At 37.4% G+C, this 26,782-nt stretch overlaps 4 protein-coding genes across 4 annotated transcripts; all 4 read left to right on the forward strand.

The window, feature by feature from the left end:
• Nucleotides 1–490: 490 nt before the first annotated feature.
• Nucleotides 491–5,167, forward strand: MONOS_10155 (Tre-2/Bub2/Cdc16 (TBC) domain-containing protein H; the record flags this gene model as incomplete). Its single annotated transcript, XM_067862574.1, has 4 exons — nt 491–533; nt 582–626; nt 676–4,218; nt 4,451–5,167. 4 exons carry the CDS (start codon nt 491–493, stop codon nt 4,654–4,656), a joined length of 3,837 nt encoding a protein of 1,278 aa, XP_067720147.1. The 3' UTR covers nt 4,657–5,167.
• Nucleotides 5,168–7,033: 1,866 nt separating this feature from the next.
• MONOS_10156 (uncharacterized protein) lies at nt 7,034–14,509 on the forward strand (the record flags this gene model as incomplete). Its single annotated transcript, XM_067862575.1, has 1 exon — nt 7,034–14,509. One exon carries the CDS (start codon nt 7,034–7,036, stop codon nt 14,507–14,509), a length of 7,476 nt encoding a protein of 2,491 aa, XP_067720148.1.
• Nucleotides 14,510–20,523: 6,014 nt separating this feature from the next.
• Nucleotides 20,524–22,193, forward strand: MONOS_10157 (uncharacterized protein; the record flags this gene model as incomplete). The annotated part of the gene is made up of 2 exons (XM_067862576.1): nt 20,524–20,874; nt 21,012–22,193. The coding sequence occupies 2 exons, from the start codon at nt 20,524–20,526 to the stop codon at nt 22,191–22,193; spliced, it is 1,533 nt and encodes a 510-aa protein (XP_067720149.1).
• Nucleotides 22,194–22,239: 46 nt separating this feature from the next.
• On the forward strand, nt 22,240–22,935 carry MONOS_10158 (uncharacterized protein; the record flags this gene model as incomplete). Its single annotated transcript, XM_067862577.1, has 1 exon — nt 22,240–22,935. The coding sequence occupies one exon, from the start codon at nt 22,240–22,242 to the stop codon at nt 22,933–22,935; it is 696 nt and encodes a 231-aa protein (XP_067720150.1).
• Between the last annotated feature and the right edge of the window lie 3,847 nt (nt 22,936–26,782).

Genomic DNA, 26,782 nt, shown 5'->3' on the forward strand with positions numbered 1-26,782 from the left:
GAAAATATAACTATTTGCTAAACAATTCATTATCAAAATGAAAACAAATAAAAAAACAATGTTTAAATTGCAAAAACAACATACCCTTGTGTCATTTTTGCTTCAGAGTTCATTTATTCATTGAAAATTCACAAAATAATGAAAAGAAAAAGTTTCCACAAGCGATGTGGGGAATATCTCTTTTTTTAATTTTGAGGGATGATCTACATTTTTTTTGGACAGATCAACATTTATTTTGGACAGACTGTAAACAATTTTAATAATATTCCAGTTTTTGATAAACCAGGAATATTATTTTATAGTGAATAAATACAATTAAGATGATGAGAATAATCATTCAAGCATGAAAAAGATCAAAAATAATGAAATTTTTGCATAAACATAATTTCGCGGGTTCAGATAATTGATAATTGTTGCAAGTACAAATCGAATATACATTTATTATTCAATTCGTATTTAGTCCATACATACAACAGAACACTTAATTGCAATGACGCATCTGCAAACTTTTGATGAACATCGTATTTGGGGTGGTTTGCAGTGTTTAATCATTTTAACGCATTGTTTCATCTTTTTTATAGCATCATCTCCAGCGGGATTTGATTTATCTTCGAATGAAAGAATATGTATGTTTTATTTACTTCGTTTTTTCAATTATGAAAATAAATATTATAGATTCTCCGTCACTTCCATTTTATAATCCATCTATTCCTTCAAAACCTTTACCAAAAACAATTATATCACATCCAAGTAGGCCCATCGTGAACGACGAGGATATTTTGGAAAATAGTCATGAAAATTCTATCGAAAGTGCAACTGATTTTCAAAATGAAATTGAAAATCCGACAGATAGAAAAGATGACAGAGAAGGAGAGCTTCATTTTTCTACCTTTTCTGCATTTGCTCATGTTTCAAAGCAACCAATTACTTCCCCATCAAAATTTCATCGTCACAAAGAAGACATTTGTCATGATACTTCAACGTCAGCAATAATAGAAACAGAAGACGACGTTGATGTCGCACTTGCGGCAGCGGCTGCAAAAGCAGCGATGGAAATGAAAATGGGGATGAGTTTCAGTGGTCGTTCCGGCTTGAAGCGGACTTTGTCAATAAAAGGAAAAGGCCCAACATCTCTTGCTTTTCAACCTCCTTCACTAACTCCAGCACCTTCCCCCCATCCATCAATGGTGTCTTCTGGTAGAGGAGGTGAAGAAGGCGAAGTGTTTGGATCGTCTATTTTGGTCGGTCAAGGCCGCGAAGGCAGCCATCTTCTCAAGCAGCGGGAAACAGCATTGCTGATGCCAGCCTCCACGCCTGTGCAGTTTGCCACCGTGTCCTCCTCAACAGCCCCTCCTCTCTCGCTCCATACATCACCTTCACACCATGCTCACTCCAGTCCATCACCCACTTTTATGAAGAGCGACACTTACGGACAGCCTGCTCCTGCTTATCAGCATTCACCTTCTGAATACTCACAGCCAGGCATGTCTAATGACAGCAGCCAATCACTTCACGATGTCCCACTTCATCCTCAGCAGCACGTGTCCTTCATTGGTCGTTCTGCCTCTCCTCTGCGGAACTCCATCTCTTCCTCCTCCAAACAGCTAAGTACTGCATTTGTGCCATCTGGCCTGTCCTCATCCACTTCAGAAGTCAAACACGCCGACTCCCCGGGCTACTCACCAGGTGCTCCTTCATTTCTTCCTTCTTCTTCTCGTCTCTCTCTTTCTCCTATACCACACACATCAGCCAATTCATCGTCTTCTCACGTCTCCTTTGCCACCCCGCACCGCCCCCAGCAGGCACAACCAGGCTCTCGCTCTTCCACGCCCATCCAGCAGCTCGGTAGACCTTCTTCTGCTTCGTCGTTTGTGCTGTTTCTTCAGCCTTCTGCTTCTACCAATTATTCACAGACTGTCAGTTCATCATCATCATCATCATCTTCTTCTTCTTCTTCCTATTCCTCTTCTTCTACCCCTTACTCCTCTTCATCCTCTCCTACCTACCCCTTATCTTCATACACTGCCTCAACCACTCTCTCCTCTGCCCCTTCTCCACTCCCCACCGCCCTCCCGAAAGAGCAGCACTTCCACGAGCAGCTCCTCTTCTGGCAGAAGGAGGTCATTCCACACTGGAGCACCCGGAGCAACCAAGAGAACGTGCGGCAGCTGTGGCGGCAGGGCATACCAGCCCCAGTGAGAGGGCAGGTGTGGCTGAAGACGATTGGAAACAGACTGAATATCACAGAGAGACTGTACAAGATGCTCGAGGCAAGCAGGAAGGAGGCGATGAAGGCGATGGAGGAAGAGAGGGAGAGGAGTAAGGCAGAAATAGGGAATGAGGGAAGTGGAGATAATAATAATATCAATAATAGTTATAATAACAGTTCTGATTGTGGAGAAGGCAATACAGCAAGTGCTCATAACACACCAGAAAAAAAAGGAAACAGAAGAGCAAGTGACCAACAAGCAAAAGAAAATGAGATAAAAAGGATTGAAAACAACCCAAACCAGTCAGAGAATGAAGCATCTCGGAAAGAAAACAGGACAAAGTGCAGTTCTCAAAGGCAAGAACACGAGACACATCATCACAAATCCACCTCTTCTTCTTCTTCTTCTTCTTCTTTACCTCCTCTTCAATCAACCACATCTGCCTCTTCATTTTCTGAGTGTGCTTCATCTGGACTGTCTTCTTCATCTATTTCCTCTCCATTTGCTGACCCAACAGAAGGCTCCTCTTTCTCTCCCAGCACAACACCTTCACATTCACATTCACATTCACCCTCACTCACCCTCACTCTCTCCCCCTCAGTCTACACACCAGCCTCTGATATTTCTCTGGCCAATCAGCGTTCACAGGGAGTTTCGAATTCAAACAGAGCAAATGGATTCACTTCTTCTCCACTCGCAATGGCTGACATATCACAGCCTGACACTCCTTCATCGCCTGGTTCTGTTGCCTCTTGTTCAAACTCCTCTTACTTGCCTTCTGTGAGCTTATTATCTTCTTCTTCTTCTTCTTCTTCTTCTTCTTCTTCTTCAACTGCATCATCTGCATTCACTTCACTTGAGTGTTCTTCTTCTTCTGCTGCTGCTTCTGCTTCTTCTGAAAGGCAACACAATTCTTCATCTGCTTTGCCTCCTTCAATCTCAACTCCTCCACAATCTCCTTCTCCTCTCACTTCTCCTTCTCCCTCTGAAACTGCTTCTCATTCAACTCAGCATTCACTTCGCCATCAGATCTCTTCTACTGTTCTTCAAGCACCTTCTTCCTCCTCCTCCTCCTCTTCTTCTTTTAATGCTTCGAATAGCATAACTTCATTGCAATCATCATCGTCTTCTTCATTCATGCCGGCTTCTGCAGAAATCCTTGATCTTTTTCCCACTTCAGCTGCCAATTTACAATTTTCTTCTTCTTCTCTTTCTCCTCCTTCGTCTTCGCCAAACAATTACAAAAAATTCTCTTATAAGTCAACTTCTTTTGATACAAGCACTTCATCAACATCGTCTTTATTGTCATCGTCATCATCATCTTCTTCCATTTCATCCACTTTCTCAAATGCATCCAACGCATCCATAACAACCACAACAACCATCGCATCCAATGCAATCCCTTCTCCTCACCCAACGAAGTCCACAAACACACCAAAATCCCTCAAATCTCCCCAATCCTCCAGTGCCAGCCGTTCTCCTCTCCTTCTCCCTTCCTTCTCTTCCTCTCTCTTCGACCCGATCGCTACCTTGCGCTGCATCCACTTCGACATCCCCCGCACGCTCAACACACTCACCACGTTTCAGTCCAGCCGCTCTGACTGTGATGCCCTCTGCTCCATTCTCTACTGCACCGCTGCTTTTCGGCCAGACATGGGCTATGTACAAGGTATGTCCTTCATTGGAACGATGCTTCTGATGCACATGTCACCCTTCAACGCCTTCGTCTCCCTCGCCAACATGCTCACCACGCACCACTTCCTCTTCGCGTTCTTCTTCGGCGACTCGCACTCGCTCCAGCAGCATCTGCGTCTGTTTGAGCAGAGCATAGCGCTGTGCCTGCCGGATGTGGCGAGGAGGCTGGAGGAGCTGTCGATAGATGGGTCGCTCTATGCCATCTCCTGGTTCATGAAGATGTTTGTGTCGACGCTTCCGAGAGAGACCACGGAGCTAATCTGGGACAGATACATGTGCGATGGAGAAGTGGCGCTCATTCAGGCAAGTCTTGGTGTGGTGTTTTTTGGGTTGTGCTGAAAAGAAGATGAAAGAAAAAAAAAATCCTTTTGACTTTTCGTTTTTTTATCTCCAATTGCTTTGGAATACTTTTTGTATTTGCACATAAAATTTCAGATTTTCAGTTTTCAGTTTTTATTTCACCGAATTTTCCCTCTGAAATCGTTGGACTTATGTTCTCTCTTCTTATTCATCTCTGTTTCCTTTTTTATTCTATCTTCTAATAGCAATTCTGAAGTCCTTGTCTCATGTTATTCTAAACAGCGATTTTGAAGGGGTGATGACGGTGCTGCACTGCACACAAAAGGGAATGTCTCCGTCCACAATGAGCGAGTCAATGGATTCTGTTGGACTGACAAGGAAAAAATGGCATAAGTTACTTGAGCAGCATGATTTGTGCGACCACGACCTTTGGTTTAAAGCGGAAGATTAAAGAAGTCATTTTCTTTTTCTTTTTTGATAATTCTGTTGGTTGATTGTGAGTTCTGTTTTGATTCTTTTTTGCACTTAATGTGGAAATGTGTTTTTTGTTTTATTTGAAAGTCATATTTAATTTTTTGAAAACAAAAAAGAAAAAATTGTTGCTTTTCATCATTCCATATCATAAATGGAAATTATTGATGTCCACGTACACACACGTTTGGAAAAAAAACATTACGATGAGTTTGGTCATTGTTTCAATTCTTTTCAGCTCTTCAGAATTTCATAAATTTAATATAGAGTTCATGAGTAATATTTATTAGCCATTTCTACAAAAAATTATATCCATTTTACGTTAAATTTGTATTTGTTTTGAATTTTTTATATTTTGTTCCAATTTTTCAAATGGGAAAAATTTTTTTGTTTTATGAATTTTGTTCAACTCGGTTCATTCAAAGATTTTTATTGTTTTTTAACATTTTAATATTTAATATTGCCCGATAATGTTAGAATAATAATCATACGATTGCGGAAATCCTTTGGAACATATCAAAAAATCTACAAAAATTCAGTCGTTTTATTTAATAAAAGATTAATTGAGAATCAAAATAATATGGGGCGTTGGGATTTTTCATTTCCATATTTTTCCTGCGTCCACATCCATGGTTCGACTCTTCACCAGCGCAAAAGCTGCACTCAATATTGTTGCATTGCTGTTGCTTTGTGCAAGATGCCTTAATGCTGAGGGTAATGCCAATGCACAAATTCTACGAAAAAGGAGCGAGGAGATACAGAAAGGCAATATCTGTATTGCAGATGAAAATATCAGGCTTGACACTAATTTTTTCATTCGAAAGGAAGCATCTAGAATTACATCTGGCAACCACGTCTGTTGTTCTCAGACAAGTCTCAATATCATCAACAGCTCGTTATGCGTAAGCCATCTCACCATAGTGCCTCTCACCGGTTGTCCGCCCCTCACCGCTCAACACCACTCAGCTGCCACCATCCTCTCCTCCACTTGCCAGATCAACCCAGCAGCAAAATCTCCACTTTTCCTCTCTACCCATGCTTCCCTTTCCCTCGCCAACTTCTCCCTCATCACCCCTCAACCGGCCGTCCTCTCCTTCCCCCTCTTCTCCACCCCAAACAATCTCCTCCCAGATACCCACTCCCCAATCCCTGCCTCCTTCTCCATCTCCCACTCCTCTTTCTCCTCGTTCGTCTCCCTCATCCAGCCCTTCCTTTTTTCTCCTTCTTCCCTCTCTTCCCCATCCCCTTCTCCATCTCCATCCCTTTCCTCTTCTCCTTCATCTTCCTCATCCTCATCCTCATCCTCTTCTTTTTCTTCCCCTTCACCTTCCCTTTCCCCTTCGATTTCCTCTTCCTCTTCCCCTTCCCCTCTCCATATCCATCACCAATACCATCCCCACCTCCAAATCCACCTCAATCTCCATCTCTCAAACACACTCTTCTCCAACATCTCCTCTCTTCAATCCCCTCTATCACTTCCATCCCTTCCTTCACATTCACTCAACCCATTCACCTCAACCACCTCTTCCTCTTCTCTCTCTTCCACCAACACCAACACCAATTCAATCCCCTCCTTCTCCCTTCACTCCTCCCTCTCTATCCACTCAACCATTTTCCTCCACACCCACAACCCCATCGATGGTGCCATCCTCCCCAACCTCAACAGCCCATCAACTTCTCTCTCTGCCTTCAACACCTCTTTTCTCCAGCAAACACGATCTTCGCCAAATGATCCTGTGATACATGAAGGAACAGAATCTGAAAGAATAAGACTGGGAAGATTGGCTTCATTTGATAAGAACAGCCATCGCTTTGAATGGTGCGAATGGGAAAATACAACTGGTGGAAGAAGCCATGGCGGCGCACTAAATGTTAATTGTGCGAATGCAAGTATTGCAATTACGCTATGTTCTTTTGATAAATGCATTTCTGATGGAGGCAGTGGCGGAGCGTTATACTGTGCATATTTGCTTAAAATCAACAACACAAAATCGAATTACACAAATTGCTCAGCATTTCATGGAGGTGCAGCTTGCGTAGATGCTCCTCAATCAAGTTCAATTTGGGAATTCTCGGAAAACAAAGTTGAAAATTGCTCGATAACAAGTTGGTGCGCAACAGGCTGGTATTTTTGGCTTGAAACCTTAAAATCAAACGGTCATTTCCAGTTTTCTAAATGCAAATGCATTACAAATTACGGTGGAGATTCTTCTGGATCTTTATCATTAAATTTTCCTCCAAATATAAAGCCAAGCCTGTTTTTGGTTGATGATTGTCAGTTCATAAACAATAAACTGTCGTCCTTATCAACGAAATGGGGAGGCGCAGCAATATTTTTCAGAGATACATATCCTTGGATGAGTGGAACAAAATTCATCACATTCTGTTTCTTCGATGGTAACTCCGCTGCAAATGGTAGGGGAAACGATGTGTTCCTCAATGGAAGCAGCATCACTAAATCTCCATTCGAGAATTGCGGTTCAACAACGCTCACAAAAAGAGTCTGGAATGCTGGAACAGCAGATAATACTGAGTACAACAGCTGGCTCCCACTTATCGCGAAGAGCATAACCGTGGCCAACAACGGAATTGATGCTGACACATGTGGTAGAATGCAGCAAAGCCCATGCGCCACAATCGAGTATGCCCTAGGATGCGTTGCTCCCTTCCAAGATGCTTCCCTCATCCTCCTCAAATCCACCTTTGCACCCATCCAAACGCTTATTTTCCATGCTCCAAATACAAGTATCACAGGAAATGGAACAGATGCCACCACCATCGCCTCCAGTCACATTCCTCAACCACCAAACTCACACTCACAATCATCGCAATCAACATCTTCATTTTCTTCATTTTCCTCCTCATCATCATCAACAACATCTTCTTCACCAGATCCATCTGCCTCGTCTGCCCACTTCCAACAAACTCAGGGCTCCCTCACAGTCTCTGCCCTCGCCATCTCCCACAATTCCACAAATGCAATCACCCCCATCCTCTTCCACCTCTCCGAAAACTCCCCTTCCCTCAACCTCAACACAATTACCATCACCGGAACAACCTCCATAACAATAAAAACACCCCTCTTCTTCCTCACTGCTGGCTCCCTCGCCCTCAACCACACAGCAATCACCAGTCTCACCCTCAACAGCCAAAGCATCTTCCACCTCGCCTCCCTCGCCAGTCCTCTCACCCTCAACTCCTCCAGCATCACCGATATCACCTCCACAGCCACTCCAGCCAGCTGTGTCCTCTCCTCTACCACCTCCCCTGCCCTCTCCATCTCCCTCGCCAACTGCACCATCACCAACATCAACTCAGAACAGTTGAGCCAACAGACTGCCACCAATGGCGGGTGCATCTCATTCGCCTCGTCTGCCCCTGCCAACTCCTTTTCAGTGAGTGATTCCACCTTCTCCAGCTGCTCTGTGAGCGAGGATACAAGTTCTGGAGGAAGAGGGGGTGCTCTCATGATCGAGTACAAGGATGATTCACAAGTGTCAGAATCCTCCTTTTCCATGACAAATGTGATGTTTTCAGCTAACAAGGCCAGTGTCGGAAGAGATGTGTATTTTGTGTGTGAATCCTTTGTGGCTTCTGTGAACGAATCTTCCTTCACCTTCATGAGAAGCATCACTCAGAAAGACAACTCAGTTGTTGGACATGACAGAACAGAGGCATTCGGCAACTGGAATGTCGATTTATTTATATTTCTCGATGGATATTTCTCAGATACAATTTATGTGGATGGAACATCTGGAGTGGAGAAGGCATATTGTGGCTTGGAAAAGGCACCTTGTTTGAGCGTGAGTTATGGAATGGAACATTTGAAGAAAACACAGAACGCAAAACAGGAGATTATTTTATGCACCAATTCATCTGTAATTGGATGTGTGGATATGAGCGTGGTGAGTGTGAAAGCAAAAGAGGAAGAAATTATTGGCATTGAATGCAAAAGTGAATTGAATGGCTCTGAAGAATACATTCTGAAATCAGCATCACTGACAGAAATGAAGTTCATTGGGATTGTTGTTCCATCGAGCTTTAACAGAACAATCACATCAGTGATTGGATCGAGCACTCAAAATGGGGAGCTGTTCATGAAGAATTGTGCGATGAGTGTAAATGGAGGGAAGCAAAACACAATTGAATTTTTCTTGATCAAATCGACAGGAAAGATGGTTGAACTGGATTCTATCACAATTTCAGATGTGAAATCATTGCACTCATTGTTTTCATTTTCACTTTCTTCTGGAAGTGCGAATGAAGGAGACACTGAACAAAAATACAAATCGAAGCTGTTGAATTGTTCAATGGAAAGATTGGAGATTGATAGCACAGCAGCAGTTGATGGAGAGGCAGCCATGTTTGGAGGGAGCGTTGGAGTTGGGATGGTGATGAATGGAAGCAGAATTGAAGGGGCAGTGTCGGAGAAGAACAAAGAAGGAGGAGGATTGAAGATAGCGTTGGGTGAAGGAGGATATGTTGCGCTTGAAGAGAGCTCATTAATTGGATGTGTTTGTGAGAATTTGGGTGAAGAAGGAAAAGGAGGAGGGATATATCTGGATTGCTATTCGAATGAAGGAGGATTTCAGTTTTCATCGATATCATTTTCTGGATGTTCAGCAACAGTTGGGAAGAATATGTTTGTGAAGAGCAACAATCTGGTAAACAGTGTGAATACACAGCGTTTTGCAATTGTAAACACAGATTACGAGGATGATGAGAATGCATTTGTTGGAGAAGATGGAAAATATGGAGAAATGGATCTTCGAGTGTTTCTCGTTTCTTTGAAGTGGGTGGTTGTATCTGTGTCGATTGGTGGACATGACACATTGGGATGTGGAATTGAAATATTCCCATGCGAATCGATGAAAAGCGGAATTGACCACATTGATAGAAGTGATGCAGAGGGGGAAAGGAAAGTGAAAGCGAAAGATGAAGGGACAATAGAAGATATATATTCTTTCACAGATGCACTTGTGATTGATGGAGAAGAAACCAAACACAAGCCAATTCATTTTGAAGGGACAATCAAAGGGAATTCTTCACCATCATCTTCATCTGTTATTTCATCAACAGTTTCACTCAGCTTGTTTTCTTTAAAGTTACAGATTCCAAGTCAATTTGTTCCAAATATAAATTCTTTGATCTCTTCGAGTGGAGTTCTTAAACTCGAAAACTGTTTATTTGAAATCCAATCATCAACAGATATTGTTCAATACTCATTGATAACAACAACCAGTGGAACTTGCGCATTGAAAGGATGCAGTTTATCAGGATGTTCATTTACCAAATCTTCATTTGTGATTGCTTCGTCTGTCTTGCTTGAAAACAGCAACTTTTCAAACATCGAGAATACAGGCAGCGGTGAAGAAGGAGGCGTTGCAAAAGTGACATTGCAAGGGAATGAAGAATTGGTGATTAAATCGACAAGAATATCATCTTGTTCGCTTTCATTAAGCAATGGAAAAGGAGGGTTTTTGTATTTGGATTGCCAAGAATGTTCCAGTAAAAAGCCATTTCTTTTAGAAAACGTTTCGTTTGCAAACAACAAAGCAGCAATTGGAAAGAATGTGTTCATTTTGGGAAAGGATTTTAATTCTTCTGTGACAAATGACTCATTCAAGTTTGATTATTCCTCAATGATCAATGATGGATATTTGTTTGTTGGAAGTGATGGAAAACATCAAGAAAAGGATTTGTTCATGTTTTTGATTCCATTCAGCTCATTTGAGATATTTATCTCATCAGAAGGATTTGATGTTGCAAGATGTGGAAGTGAGGAAGAGCCATGCTTCACAATGTGGAAAGGGATGGAAAACATGGAGAAGGGAACTGGAATGAAGACAATTCAGGTTGAAGAATCAACAATTATTCGAGATTCATTCAATGTTTCCAATTACCAGATCAAAAAAAGTGTAAAGATGGGTGAAGAGAATGAAAAAGCGATATTGAATTTTGAAAAGGCAGTTGGAAGTCAACTTGAATATTTCATGGTGAATAATATTCATCTTGAATTGATGAATATCCAACTTCAATTGACATCTGGATTTGACAACTCGGCCAAAACGATTATTTTAAACAGAGGAGGAGATTTGGTGATAACTGGATGTGCATTCCATTCAGAAGCGGGAGTGAATAATGGATTTGATTGTGTGTTTGTGGATGCGATTGGAGGTAGCGTGGAAGTGAATGATTTGTCGATTGAATCGTGCAATGTTGGAAATAGCATATTTACCATTCATGATGTTGGAGTCTCTTGCCATTTTATGACTATTCGAATGGAATCGTTGAATGAAAGCAGAGGATGCGTTTTATCAATCAAGAAATCTGAACCAGGATTGAAGATAAATGGAGAAAATGAGGAAAGAATAAATATTGAGATTGTCCAATCATCAATTTCAGGAGTGAAGAGAAGTGATAATGGACCAAACATTCTGCAATCAAAGAGTGAGAAAAAGATTTGTTTGATTGTGAATGCGAGCAACATAACAGAAGACAAAGCAGAATTGAGTGAAAAAGGAGGGGCTATATTCTTCACATTGGGCGCATCTGGATCAATAAAGATGATTGACTCAACAATCATTCAATGCATCTGCGTTAATGGAAAAGGAGGAGGAGTGTATTTGGCAACAAAAGAAAGAGAAGAATTGAACTTCACATTTGTGAAGATGAAGTTCAGAAACAACGAGGCAAGAGTAGGGAACGATATTTTCATTGAATGCTTCAATATCACATCTCAGATCAATGAAACTCAATTTCAATTTGATCTTCGAGAGAATCATTATTCACGAATTAATGCGATTTATGGAAGAGATGAATGCGATTATCCGAGTGACACTGATCTGATTGATTTTGTGACGATCCATCAGAGTGACACAATCATTGTGAGCAGTGTGAACGGATCAAATGAGAGACAATGTGGAACAATCACACTTCCATGCTATTCGATTGAACATGGAATTGTGCATCTGACTTCAGATATCATGAGTCTGATATTTGTTATTGAAGAAAGTGAAATTAGAGGCGAATTGGATCTGAAAGAGATGAGTTTGAGTTCGAAGAGTAGAGACTTGTGTGAAGTTGAAGTGAAATTGGAGATTAAAAGAACGAGAGAGACTTTGGCGACAACAAACGGAGCAGTCTCATTGTTGAGAATGAACTTTATGTTTGACTCAAATTTCATCTCTTCACATGAATCGCTGATATTACCAGAGGGAGGGATTCTTGAGATAATAAATTCCTCATTCACAACAAAACAATCCAATGAAGAAGGAAAAGCAAGATTGGCAAATATTCCATTTCATATAATTAAAATGGCAAAAGGAGAATTGCAACTTGATGGATGTGCAATATCAAATCTAATTCTTCATAAATCTGCATTGTATCTTTCATCATCACTTCCATCAGTAGTTTATTCGTTTGATATCAGCAATTCAACGATTTCTCATTCTCTTGTTGAAATCATTGAATGTGGACAATTAAACATGGAAAAGTTTCATACAGAAAATATTTCAATTGAAGGAAATGAAGAATCGTTGATATCTTGCTTTTCAATGAAAAAGACAATTCAGTTGACAAATTGTACAATAGGTGGAATCAGTTCAAACAAAGCAAAAGGGAAATTGATGAAATTTGTCGATTGCATAGATGTGAAAATGGACAATTGCATTTTTGATGGGAGTGCAAACGAAAGAAATGAACAATATTTGAATGTGAAAGAAGAAGAGATGTGCAGATGGGATGGATCTCTTGTGGATGTTGTGAAGAGTTCTGTGATGATGAAAGACACAACAATCTCGAATTCACCAGATGGAGGAATAACAATGAGTGGAGGGGAGTTGACTGTTAATGATGGAAGATTTGAGAATAATAATCCATCAATTGAAGGATATCCATCATCGAGAAGAAACATAATCTGTTCAGATTATGGAACATTGAATGTGTTGAGTTTGAAAGGAGGAGATGGATTGGAGAGAAATACTTCACTTTGGATGTTGAATGAAGGGTGCAGTTTTGAAGGGATTGTTTCTGAGAGAGATTCATCATTCTTTATTCCTGTACTGGAGAGTGTGGAAGCAAAAGAAGAGGCAAATCGAATGAAGCTGACATTCAAAGGAATGCTTCTTGTTTCATGCAATCTGTCATTTGCGGTTGTGAAGCGGAAGGGAGATGAAAAAGAGATTGAAAAACACGATTTTGATTCAAATGGGTTTTTGTCAGAAAGAGAAGTTGAAGGGAGTGTGGGGAAAGATCTCATCAGCAGTTGTGGAAATGAAATAGAAGTGAATGCGCATATTTTGTTCGGAGATGCAGAGAATCCTTCATCAACTCATCCATTCATTCTGAAGAACAAAAGTGAATCAGAACCAAAAGGAGATGAAAAGATTGTTGAAGGAGGAAAAGAAGGGAAATCGTTTTGGCTGATTATTGTTATTGTGATTGTGTGTGTTGTATTTGTAATACTTCTGCTTGTAATTGTTATTATTCTGGCTATTCGATGGAGAAAGGCAAAGAACGAGAACAAAGATCTGAGAGAGATTGTGAATGATAATATCAGAAAAGATCCAAAGGCATTTGAGATGATGACGATGGAGATGTCGCCTGAGGAACAGTGGCGAAGAGCCGAAAGAGAGGCAGAGAAGAAGAACGAAGAGAGGATAAAGAAGAGAGTATATGCGAAAAGCCTTGGACACTCGGAGTCATCTGAGCATCTTCTGTCTGAGAGTGGCTCAACTGAATACATATTGGGAAAGGATTCAGACAAGATTCCAGATTGGGCATTGGAGAAGATAGAAGAAGACGATGATGACGAAGAGGTGCAAAAGAGAACACCATCTCCGTCAATTTCATCCGCTTCAACAACGGATACAGACACAACATTTGTTCGGGTGGAGAGTCCGTGTCCAACCACCTCATCTATGTCGAACTTGGTGGATGCCATGGCCTGCTCATGCCCTTACGAGAAGCTGATTGTGGATCTGAGGGATTCGATGTTCATGCTGCTTCATGGGAGGAACGAGAAGAAAGATCTGGGGATTGGTACGTTGAAGGAAAGGGAGGTGACGGGAGCACAGATGCTGTTTTGGGTGGCGAATGGGGCTTTGCACTCACTTGAAGATGAGGAAGATGAACTTCCCTCTTTGCGAAACCTGGATTCGCACATTGTGCTGTTCTCGGAGCACATGGTGATCTGCATTGCCCTCCACTCCGACTGCTCTTCAATTTCAACTTCTTCTTCTTCTGATGATGATGATGATTATGACTCAGATTCGGACATTTCATCTATTGTCACTTCAAATTCTGATTGCTCATCGGTGAATGGGAATGGCAAGAGCTCTTTGCCTCCGCCCTCAACTGCGTTTGAGGATGAAGATAACAACAGAAAAGAGTGTCTGAGGTGGAAGGCTCCAGAGCTACTGATGAACAAGAAGATGGGAGCAACAGAGAAGTCAGTTGCATTCTCAATTGGGATGATGCTGTGGGAGTGTTTGACCCTGCAAATACCGTTTGGGGAGTATGAGGCAGAGGTTGCAGGGCAGAAGATTGTTGATGGAGAGAAGCCGAATAAGTTGGGAATCGAAGATAGTGGAGTAAAGAATGTGGTAGATGCGTGCCTGTCATCAGAGGCATCGAAAAGACCAACCCTTGCCGAGCTGAAAAAAGAGCTGATTGGACTGCTTCCAGTTGGAACATTTGTTGTGACGATAACAGATGCAATCTTGCTTGAAGAAAGCAGTGAAGAACACGAAGACGAAGGCAAGAGCGACAAAAACGAAAAAGAAAGGACATTGGAAGTGAATGAGATGAAAGATATGTTTAATGAGGAATGAGTGATAAATGCAAAAGAAATACTATCCGTGCAAAAAAAATGTTCGGAAAAGAAAGTTGTCAGAGTATTTTTGCATCTATTTTGATCATAGCTGTAATAAGATTCGTTGGATTTGGAAATGGACGTGTGACATGATGGAAATTAATCGAGCAAGCAAATTTTGAGATTTATTGTTTTTATAAAATCGCTTCAGATGACATTTAAATAACTAATTTTTGATGAAAATTTTGAGGGAAAAACAAAAAAATATTGCAATAGTTTGTATGGCATTTACAAATTTAATTTCGATGGTGTAAAAATGCTTCATTATTCAATTATTTGAATCTCAAAACAAATAAATTTCAAAGTTTTGGTTTTTTCAAATAAAAGCTCGACTGAAGAATGCAAAACGTTAATAAACTTGCAACATATGCATATCCATTTTCATTTATTCAAAGACGTTCATTTCAATAGAAATCAATATATTAATATTTTATTCGAAAGAGAAAGATAGAAAGAAAGAGACATCAAAAATTGGGGAAAATCTGGATTTATGAGCATTTTTTGAGCAAAATATCACAACTTCATTTCAAATTATTCAAAATATAATCACTGAAGAAGGTATTTATTTTGTTTTTTTTTTCCCTCGTTTTTGAATAAATATCTTATAAACAAAATATTATTTCTTTGAACCATTCAATTCAAGTCAGCAATAAAGCTCGGAAATATGAATTTCCACAAAAATTTTATAAATAAATAAATAAATAAAATTGAATGAAAATGAAAATGAAAGAAAACAAAAACAAAAACAAAAACCAAAAAAAAAAAAAAAAAAAAAAAAAAAAAAACAAATATTAAAATTATAATAATAATAATAATTTTTTTTTTGATTATTTGATAATTATTTGTTCTAAATTGAAGAATTGTAAATGATATATGTTGCAAGTTTTCTCCCATTGTGTGTGGAAAAATCTGCAACTTCTTGTTTTTGCAAAAATGAAAAGAATTATTAGTAGATACAAAATAGAAATGTTTGTGATTAAATGTGGAACAAAATGTATTATTATCAGAAAACAAACATAATGTTCATTGTTTGAGAATACTTGTTTTCAACCTTTTTATTAATATTTTGGAAGAATAACTCAAATGGATGTTTTTTTTATGAAGAGATAAAAGATGAAACAAAAAATGAGTTCCATGAAAAGTGGGGATAAATAAAAAACCTAAAAATCGAAAAATGATCTTGTTTTTGCTGCACTTTTACCTGAAAATGATGAGTTGGAACATCAAACAAAACTTCAAAATTACAACTCAAACTCTAACACTTGTCCAAAGTATCTAAAGTATAATTAATTTATTATTTAGGCGATTCAAATAACAATGAGTTAAAAACCAGGTATATAGGAAAAAAACCGGGACTTAAAAAAATGAACTTTTTTCTTTCAATAAAACAGTAGCATGTTTAAACTGAATATTGACTGATGAAACATTTGAAGTTGGAAAGTTCTAATTTTTCAAACTGTTTCGATGTATTTTTTCTTTAATTGTTGTTCAATTGATGGAATGATAATTCGTTATTCCATATTTGTTGTTGAAATTATAATAGGAAATTAAGCTAATTTGAAGAAATAAGAAATTATCACTCCGTATTTTTAACTGTTTTCGTTTTGTTTATTTGATTATCCTTTCAAACAACATTTTTTCCTTCTTGATCATTTTGATCATTCCCTTTTTTGAAATGGAAAAGAAATCAATTTCTACGGAAGAGCTTCTTTGGATAGCTCCAACAAGTAAATACCGTGCAATTCATTCCAGATCAAGGAAATTTTTGGAAAACTAGAAAACATATCCATTAACAGTAAACGTGGCAGTCAAAGCGAAAGAAGTAACAAGGCAGGCTTTGTTCAGAGGCAAAACAGCGGAAAAGAAAAACAGAGATGTTGGAAAGAAAGGAAGACCATCTCTTAAAAATTTTGAGCAACTGGAAAAAATTGAAAATCAGGTTTTGTCTTTATTATTAGAAGGAGATGTTGTTCGAATGAAGCACATACATGAAATGGTTTTCATTTTTTTATATGATTATTTTTAATCTTTTTTGCAATAGGCAATTTAAATATTGGACATGAAATCAACAAATGAAGAAGAAAATGAGAAACTCCATCCGAAATTACCTTTTTTCTTAGTTCAAAGAAGCACCATATTAAAGGTCGCCCTTGCGAGACCACTGGAAATTGCGAAAATTCGATCACAGAGCCCTGAAAGTGTGACTAATTGGTTTGAAGAAGTCAAAGGAATCGTAGAAAGAAACAATATCGAAGTTTCCAATATTTTTAATTTTGTCGAATCTTCTGTGAGAATCGGAGAAAGTTCGTCAAAATTAGTTATCTGTTTGAAAGATCAGATCCCTCCTTCTCCTCCAGAACCTCGAAAAATTGCCAACGCAACTCTTTGCGTTTGCGTGTGTTCTGATGGTTCCTGCCTTCCTCATTTTTTTCTTTATCCAAAGAAAAAAATGCCTGAAGAGTTTTCTAATTTGATATTTTTTAATATAAATTATATTCCTGCGCCTTCCGGATGGATTACCACTGAAATTTTCAAAATCATCATGCTTCAAAATTGGATTCCTCTCATTCATCAAAAAATACAATCAACATCTTCGAAAAAGGCTCTTCTTCTTCTTGACAACCATTCGACCCATACATGTTCAGAAGTCATTATGGAAGCTGAAAATAACGGAGTCTTCATAAAAACATTTCCGCCTAACATGATTCATCTCCTCCAGCCCTGCGACAATGTGATATTTGCCAGATTAATAAGAACGTTATTCAATAATTACAAAGTTACAATGGATGATTCATGTTTTTCATACAGAAAGCACTTTCTGAGGTTTTTCCTGACGCAATCGCAGCAGCGACCACTCCTTCAGTAATTAAAACTGCCTTTCTAAATACAGGAATCTGGCCACTTGCAGCTTCGCAAGTTTTCTCCAAAATAAGTGAATCTTCAACAAAATCTTCTTCAGCAATTTCTTCAGATGAAGTTAACAAGGAATTGTTTGGTTCTTTTTCCCCAAAGCGCAAAGTTAAATCAACAAAAAATGTGCAAAAGGAAATGAAAATTGAAGAAAAACATTATAGGGATGAATACATGAAGACAGATGATGATAATTTCTCAGACGAAGATCGTGACCATGCTTCAAGAAACAAATCAATATCAAAAAGAAACCCGTGAATAAAAAAGAAAAAAATCGATGATGACAACATTTATGAAGACGATGAAGCTTCGTCAAAAGAAATGGGGATTGATGAGCAAAAGGAAAGCGCAGAAGAGACTTCTCAACCTGAAAGCAAAAATTTTAAAATACGGCACGATGATAACGAAAAGATGGAAGCATTAACTGGTTTGAGAAATACTTATTTTTTTATCAAATCTTTTCTTCATTTAAAAATAAATTTTCATATCTGACTTGATATTAATTGTTAATTTTGGACTGGATGCCTTTTAATAAATGGAAAAATTTTTTTCTAAATTTTCACATTTAATTCAGAATAAGCAGTGGTTGGAAAAGACTGAGCATTGGGAAGCAAATAGCTTTGGTCAAAATCATAACAATTTTCATATTTAGAAGATCTAACTTAAATAGTTATATATATTTGAGGAATATCATTTCACACGAAAATTTTTAATTCGTTGATAAAATATGAAAGTTGTTTTTGACTGCTAAGTTTAATTCTTCTTTTTTCCAAACGTTCATTAATTATCACTTTCAGCATTAAAAAAACATATTATTTGAATAAAAACTGAAAAAAATTGAAGATACAGTTGCTAAATAAAAAATCCGGGTTTTTTTTCTTAATATTTGGTTTTTTACTCATTGTAACACAATGTTCGAAGATGAAATACAAATAATTGATTCCTCTAATTTTTTCTCAACAATTAATGTTTCAAAGATAATTTGTCAGAAATTTTTTGTTAAGTGTGTGATTCTTTTTGAAATCATAACTTTTTTCGGGATGTTGATTCTTCAAAGGATTAATTTCTTTGGGAAGAGATTTTGTTTTTTAAAGCTAAAATTATCACAACTGTTTCAAAAACAAATGCACGATATGAAATAAAAATAAAGAAGTCTTGAATATGCCTGTTCACTTTTCAGTGTTTTTTTGATAGTATTAAATAAAATTTTCGAACCGAAAATTTTGATAGAAAAAAAATTATCTCAAAAATAATCAACTAAGTTCTTTTTTTTAATTTTCAGATTAACTGAAAAATTCATATTTTGATCAAATTTCTGTCCACACTCACGAAACTTCACAAGAATCGAATTTTCAACTTGATAATTTTATTTTATATGATTTCATCTGTCTTGACAGCATATTTCTTTCGATTTTCATTTATTATTTTTATTGAAAATTTTGCTTTGTTTTTAATATTATTTATGATAAAATAGAAAATTGCAGTGAGGAAGATGATATCTTTATTGTTAAAAAAATGAAAACAGATATGGGGCAAATAATTTTTTGCATTTATTAAAAATTCAATAATTTATTCCGAACTTTTTCTGCAATAATGTGTCTAAATTTTTTTGAAAAGTTCCTTTTGATTAATTTTCAGGAAAAAATGAAAATAAAATATTTTCCTTAAAATTTTATACCAACTCACCAACTTTCAACTGTATGGAAATTTTAGCATTGTCAAGATTTTGTTTTCATAACAGCGAAATTTGGTGAGTGGGAGAAGAAAATTGATGAAAATATGAAATTTTTATTATATTTGTAAATTAAACAAAAGGAACTATTCAAAAGAATTTTTTCATATCTTAATAAATCTTCCATTTCATTTAAAAAAAAACAAAAATTTATAAAATAAAAAAATTATTTTTTCTTTTTTGAATAATGTTGAATGGAATAATATATAATTAAGCTAAAAATGTAATTCCGTATGTTAAGAAAAGAATTAACAACATTTCGAAAGTTGGATAGAACGTTTTCAGCTTTTGACATCTCTTAATTGTGAACATTGCAACTTATTAAGTTATTTCTTTTCTTTTTCTTTTTTTGATTTATAATAAAAAAATAATTTCAATATTTTTTTAAAATATAATTTTGAAAACTCAAAAATAATAAGTGGGGAATATTTCTTTCTTTTGCGAAAAAAATCAAGATTTGTTCCAAACAAAAACAGCTTTAACATCACAACGTGTATAACATTTTTAAGATAAAAAAGAATTTGCAAGTTGTCCATAATAATATTTTATTTTGCACTTTTCGAAAAAATCCAATATTTGAAGTATTATTTGGAAGAGGAATTAGAAATGAGCGGCAAAGATCGATATTTTTATTTTTTGTTATGAACAATATGAAAAGGAACTTAATGGAATTGTCTGAATAACATTTTAAGATTTTTAATCATGAATGAAATTTTGTGAATAATAATTGTTGTTCATTAAGTAAATTATGTTATTCAAACAGAAATTGAAAGGCAAAGCGATTACCACGGGAGATTAAGAATTCAATATTTTTTTCAGGAAATGAAAAGAAGAAAAAGAAGAAGCTGAAAGTGGCTTAGAAAAAAAGAAGAAAAACCACCAGTTTTGCTTTTTTGTCTTTCTTCATCTCCTTCTTTTTTTCTTTTTTCTTTTATTATATGTTTAACGAATAATTTCAGAAATAGCACTGCGGTAATCTAAAGCCAGTGGAGATTATAGCCTTCTTCAGATATAAAGGAAAGGATGACATTGCAGAAGTTGGTAGATGAATTAACGAAAAGTGTATCGAAAGAATGAAACGTGTCATGTGCGGTGGAATTTGCATTGGATAAGAATGGGCAAGCAACAACATGGAAAATGGATGGGTTGGGGCAAGAGAGATGAAAAGATCGTCTTTGCTGGATTCGATGGAATTTGAGATGAAAAACAGAAGCTTCTCTGGTTAGCATTCGTGTTCTTCTTCGTCTTTTTCATCTTCTTGCTCGTTTTCTATTTCATCTTCTTCGGTATTTGTAACAAGCTCGCTGCAAAAGTTTCTGGACTTGGAGGCAATGACACAGATTCCAAAGTCAGTGACAACATCTTCCTCTTCTTCTCTTGCATTATCATCTTCGTCGTCTCCAAAAGTGTCATCGTCTTCATCTTCTTCTGTAGCCTCCTCCTCTTCTGACCCATCGCCCTTCTCCAATGTGCCTCACTTTCTTCCACTTCCAGTTCTCCTGCTTCTGTCAAAAAGGCCATCACTTATCCAAATTGAGAAGCACCAGCTAAAGACGATCTTTTCGCAGGAGTTCCAGGTGACTCCAGAGAGCTCATCTGATACACACAACGCATCTTTCGGGTTCATCATCGGCTTCTTTGTTGTTGTTATTAGGCAAGAACAACTCACGGCTCAAGTCAAAGTCTCCATCATCCTTCTTTCTATTCTTCATCTGTTTCGTCTTCAATTGCTTCCTCCTGCTCTTCTTCAGCATACAGCCATATGAAGAGGAAGAGACAAATGGGGTCTCGATTCAAGCAAACACACAAATCTTATAAGTCTGACAACACTCACGAAGCTCACGAAGCTCACGAAACTCACAAGGTTCGTAAGGGGCAGAAATCACATGCACATCGAAGCCATCGGTGCCATCGTCGATCTCCTCATTTGCACAGAAGCCATCGCAATTGCAGAAGACATTTGCCCTTGATGCATCACACAAGCCAACAGCGACACAAGGCACATTCAATTGGGCCATCTGTGGGGATTGGATATTCCAGCAGGGAATCAACGTCATCGGTGGCCGGTATGGGGAAGGGGGAAGGCAGCACAGGAGAGGGGATAATGCGAAATGTTTTGGAGGGGAAGAAGCTGAGAGGCTTTGCAAGGGAGATGGAAATGAGCAGCGTGAGGTTTCCTGCACACGAGATGGAAGATAAACACACTTCTCTATTTCCTTCATATGGCCAGAAAAAGAGAAAGAATTCATCAAGAAAAATGAAGGGGAAAAGAAAGAAGGAGAAGGATGAAAGGGCGAGCAGAGACGAGAGCGATCAGAAAGGGTTGCATTCGTCTTATTCTTCGATTTCTTCCTCGCCATTGCCTGTTCCTCATTCGCCCAGCTCTTTTTTTGGAACAACCATTTCGCGTTCTTCTTTCTCTTCTTCTTTTTCGTTCTGCTCTATTGGCAAGCAGTCTACGAGCAGTGTAAGCAAAAGGCGTAAGCGCAGCAGATTGTTGGGGGGTCTTGAGCATTCGCACAAATCCTATCAGAGCAAACACAGACACAGACATGGGCACAGACGCAGACGCAGACACAGACACAAGCATCTCGGTGGCGATTCAGATGGTGGCAGAACGGAGCACATGTACGAGGGCCTTCGGCATGGACACATCGGCAGGCGTCAAAAGCGAAAAGAAAAGAAAGAAGAAGAAAGCGATTCATCATGTCTTGGTGGTAAAAGAAAGGAGAAAAGAGGGGGAAAGGAAGGAAGAGGGAAGAAGGAAGAAGGAAAAGAGGATGAAAGCGATCGAAATGAACAGTCAAAATTCGATTTGCAATTTTATTCAAGAAAGACTCCAACTCTTTTGTCTCAGTATCATCAGCATCAAAAATTGTTCTCCTCTCAAAGTTCTTTTTCTCCAGCACCTTCAGCACCTCCAGCTCCTCCTCTTCCTCTTTTGCCTCCTCCTTCTTTCAATCCATATAAATTCCTCATCTTCAACAATTCCAGCAGCTGAACATAATTCTTTCTCTTTTTCTCCTTCTTCAGATAGTCTTGTTGGAATGGAGCGCTTCCCTTTCCACACACCGTCTGTTCGCTTACAGACCTTCTCCTATCTTTCGCACATGGGAGAGGGCACTTCACTGAACATGGGGATTGTTCCACTGGGAAAGACAAAGATGTGTTCTACAACATCACAGCTTCTAGTGAGGAGCGTGGAGGGAAAGGGAAAGGAAGGAGGGCAGATAACCATGGTGGGATCTGCAGATGATACATATGGCGATAAAGAGAAAAACGAAGAGGAAGAGGAAAGGCGGAGAAGAAGGTGTGGGAAGATGGAAATGGAGGATAGAGGTTGCAATGGAGGAGAAATGAGCAGACGAGATAAGACAGAAGAATGTGTCTCTGGTTGTGTTTGTGAATCACAATCATCAGCATCATCGGGTTCATCGGCATCGAGTGGTGTTCAGGCAGACATGGCATCAGCGGCGAGTGTGTCATCTGCTATCAACACCACAAACACCACCACACAAAGCGTGTCGGCTGCTTCGATGTGCCTTCCATTTGGCTCGACAACATCCCCAAAGGCAGGTGATGGGGCATTCGGCTCTCGTACAGATGCATTGCACCATCTGGATGCACTTTCTGAGCCCACGAGTGCTGCCAACACATCCACCCATCCCCTTTCACATTCTCCGTCTTCTTCTGTTTCTCCTGTGTCGCTTGCATCACCAGTGTCGCCTGTATCACCAATGTAGCCAATGTCTCCCGTGTCTCCCGTGTCGCCTGTGTATCCTGTGTCTCCGCGCTCTCCTCCGTTTTCTCCTTCGCCTTCATCACCGACATCATCCCTTCCATCCACAGCTGTTCTGGGTGCATCGCATTATTTCTATTCCTCCTTTTTTCCCCTCATTCGTCTCCTTTGTGTTCTTAATCTTCTTCTGCTGTTGCTGCTAATTCTCCATATCTCATTCTTCAGGCTTGCCTTTTCAATCATCATCTTCTTCATGGTCTTTCTCTTCTCCGTCTTCTTCTTTCTCTTCTCTTGCCTTCTAGCACCTGCCCATCTTCCTCGACATCCGCTCAGCCGCGGTGCTGCTGTAAATCTTTAATCTCTCTTTCGTGCTCTACTCAGATTATCAGTCCCAATTTCTGTTGTTGTATCGACCAATACTCGTTTCAATGCCCATCTCATCCTTCTCGCCAGTGAAGCTGCCTCCTTGTTTTGTGCTGTTGTGATGAATTACCCAGCTGACTCGCTCTCTTCTCATATCTATACTTATGAAACTGATAATAGCAATAGAAATTGTGATGATAATAGAAGTCCTTATGCAAGTGATAATAAAAGTGGATCAAGTGATTCTGTATATAGAGGGAAAAGCAACAACAACAGCATTGAAAGCAGTGAGAGATGAATAGGAATAGGAATGGGGAATGAACAAGACATCTTTTGTTTGCAATCTTATGGTGCTTCTTTGCAGGCTAGTGCAATTTTGTCTGAAGAACAGCAAGATTTTTGTGAGAATTTGACAGTCGAGAAAAAATTCAAACATGAGAAATAATATATTTTCATCGACACTCATTTTTGATAAATAGAGCGCATAATTATATTTTTGTTTTTAATTTTTTGATTGACATTTCATAAATACGTCATTCATGAACATGCAAATCTATTTATTTTGAACATTAATAAAATGAGGACAAATGTATTATTCAAAGATGAATGAAGTGAAAAGACAGAAAAAAAATTAATAAACAGTTCTACAATTCTAACACGAACAAACAATTTTTCAATTATTATTAACAAAAAATTTAACCCAAATTCCCCTTTGTCAATGTAACAGCGCAATCCGATGATGCAATCCTCGTATCCTTCTTCTTCCAACTTATCAAGTTCTTTTCTATTCTGCTCTATTGATTTCGCTTTTTCAATTTCAATAATTAGCTTTCGTTTCAAACAAAATGAAATTTCATGAAAAATTGTAAAGCATTCATATTCTTCATATTCATTCAGTGTCTGCCATTGAATCTTCTCCAAAACAGCGTCAACAGCTCCTCTCTTCAACAAGTCATCAACTACCACATCTTTTTTTTTCTGTTGTTTTTCTTTAAGATAAAGCGCATGACCAACTAATTTTTCAAGGATTATCCTAGGCTGCTCGAAGTACTTCAGTCATGATGCTTCAATGCCCAACAAATATTTTGTTCCACATTGTGCAAGAGAGAAAATTATGTTCCAAAATTAGTCGCCATCTCAATATAATAAACTCTTTTTTCTTATCTTTTATCTTTTTTCTTCTCTTCCGCATTTATTGTCTGTTCAAATTATTTATTAAACAATTAAGAAAAGAACAAAAACATCCGAACAATAATTCAAAAATACCCTATGCATACACTGAAACATTTTTTGCTGGGTCTGTGCATTCCGCAAAATCAAAACAGAAACAATAGGTTTATAAATTTTCTGAATGTTGGTTGAATATCCACGTAAACGAATTACAAGCACCTTTTGAAACATCTGAAGAAGGATAATTCAAAGCTTATCTTCTGAATCATCCTTTGTCTTTCGTTTCCATGAGAACAAATGAATAAGGATGACGAACCTTTAATTTTATTTGCGAAGAACTTTGATTGATGATCTGCGACAGCCTGAGAATGTTTGAGGTGCTTGTATTCACTGTTAAGTTGCACTCATGTAAGTTATTACACTGCTGAAGAACAAGATCTTTTCTTATTGACGAAGGGATAAGCAGATATTTCCATAAATTTCCTGCAAAAAGTATGATGATTTTGAAAACTGTACGTTACTTCAATTTTGTAAAATATTACAAAGCATACGACGCAATATCGGCTGCGATATGTGTTATTCTTTTTGAAAAGTCGCAAATGTTTAATTCTCAGATAAATAAAAAATTTCAAATTTTACTCAAATTTTTGTTAACACAAACCAAACTTCACTAACATGGAATCTATAACTTGATAATGCCATTTCATGAATAGTTAAGAAGATTCATGAGCGGTAACGAGAATTTGAGCAAAATATGAATTTTTTGATTTATTTGAAAATTAAACTTTTGCGACTTTTCAAAAAGAATGACCCATATTTTGAATGAAAATATAGTCTTGCGATAGACAAAAAAAAGTAAGTTCATGTGCGATAAAGAAACAGCCCAAAAAAAAGCAGGAGAAGAAGAAGGTTAAAAAGTGAAATCAATGTTTGAAAAAACTTATAAAGGTAATTAAACCATTATGCAAATAATCAGATGCAGACTGGAAAAAATGATTATCCTCTTCGTCCTCGTTCCACAAAAAGCCGTCATTCTACAAAAATCTATGACTTATTGACATATCTTGCGGAAGACGATCCAAAAGGGTGCTTATTAAATTTCCTATTCCACTCCAAAAAAGGAAAACCGTTTCGCGATAAGATTAATGCTCTCTATAACAGTTTGTTTTTAATTTATTTTTCACTTATTTCATTGTGATCCATTGGTTAATTTTATTTTTCAATTTTTTGTGACTTTTTCGCATATAAAGAAAAAACTACGAACATATTAATCAAATAATTGCAGCTGTACAATTCGTCAAAAATCAATGCCAAAGTCTGCATTTTGCACTCAGTTTCTTCTGATTTTTCCTTCCAGGAGCTGCAAAACTCCGGATGGAATATTACGAAAGCAGAGTCTTATTACTCAAGAAGAAAACCTTGTAATCCAAACGAAGAAAAACAGTTTGAAACGTCAGAAAAAAGTTTACAAAAAGGTTTGATTTTCTTATATGAAATGTGTTAAATGTTCTATTTTTCATTTTCTATCTTTCTTTCTTAAAAAGCAAATGATTTCACATTGGCTGAAAGTTGGTTTTTAGCCCATAGTTCTTGTAGTTGTCAAAACGATAGAATTTCAAAAAAAAGTGTGATCCATTCTTCTTCAATAAAATTTTTTATTGATAAAGATTTATTCTGTATTTTATATTGCAGAAAAAAATAAAGATGATAAAAACAATGAAGAAAATAATAAAGATGATATTAATAAAAAAAAAAAATAAAGGATATCAAAATTTTAACAAAGAAAAAACATTCTCCTTCTCAGAAAAAAGAATTATAGAGAAAACAAAAAAAGAATTAAATTCTGAAATGAAAAAAGAAGTTGAAATAAAAATGTTTTATTCTTCTTTCTGCAAAAAGACAAAAAACTTCAAAGAAGCAAAAAAACGCACTGATCTTTGTGAGTTGTGTGTAAGAGGAGATTTTTTAGCAAATAAAGAAAAAGAATTTAAGAAAAATATGAAAGAGTTGAAAGAGGAAGAAAAAGAAGAAATAAGATTGATAAATGAGTATAAGAAAATGGCACAAAGCCAGAGAGACTTTTTTAATTTTTAAAGAAATAATTTGAAAATGAATGAATGTGTCATATTAATGGATTTTGAAGAAAATTGGTCTCTCCCAATTTCTTTTAATGAAACTGGAAGAAGTTTTTTTGAAAAGAAACAGATTTCTCATTTATGTTTTGTTGTGTATTGTCTTGATAATTATTGAAAAATGAAAAAATGTTGTTTTAATTTTTTTTCTGAGATTTTATCTCACGATTACCGTTTTGTTTTGGA

The sequence above is a fragment of the Monocercomonoides exilis genome, assembly GCF_001643675.1.
Source record: "Monocercomonoides exilis strain PA203 chromosome Unknown scaffold56-565389, whole genome shotgun sequence".
Taxonomy (NCBI): domain Eukaryota; phylum Preaxostyla; order Oxymonadida; family Polymastigidae; genus Monocercomonoides; species Monocercomonoides exilis.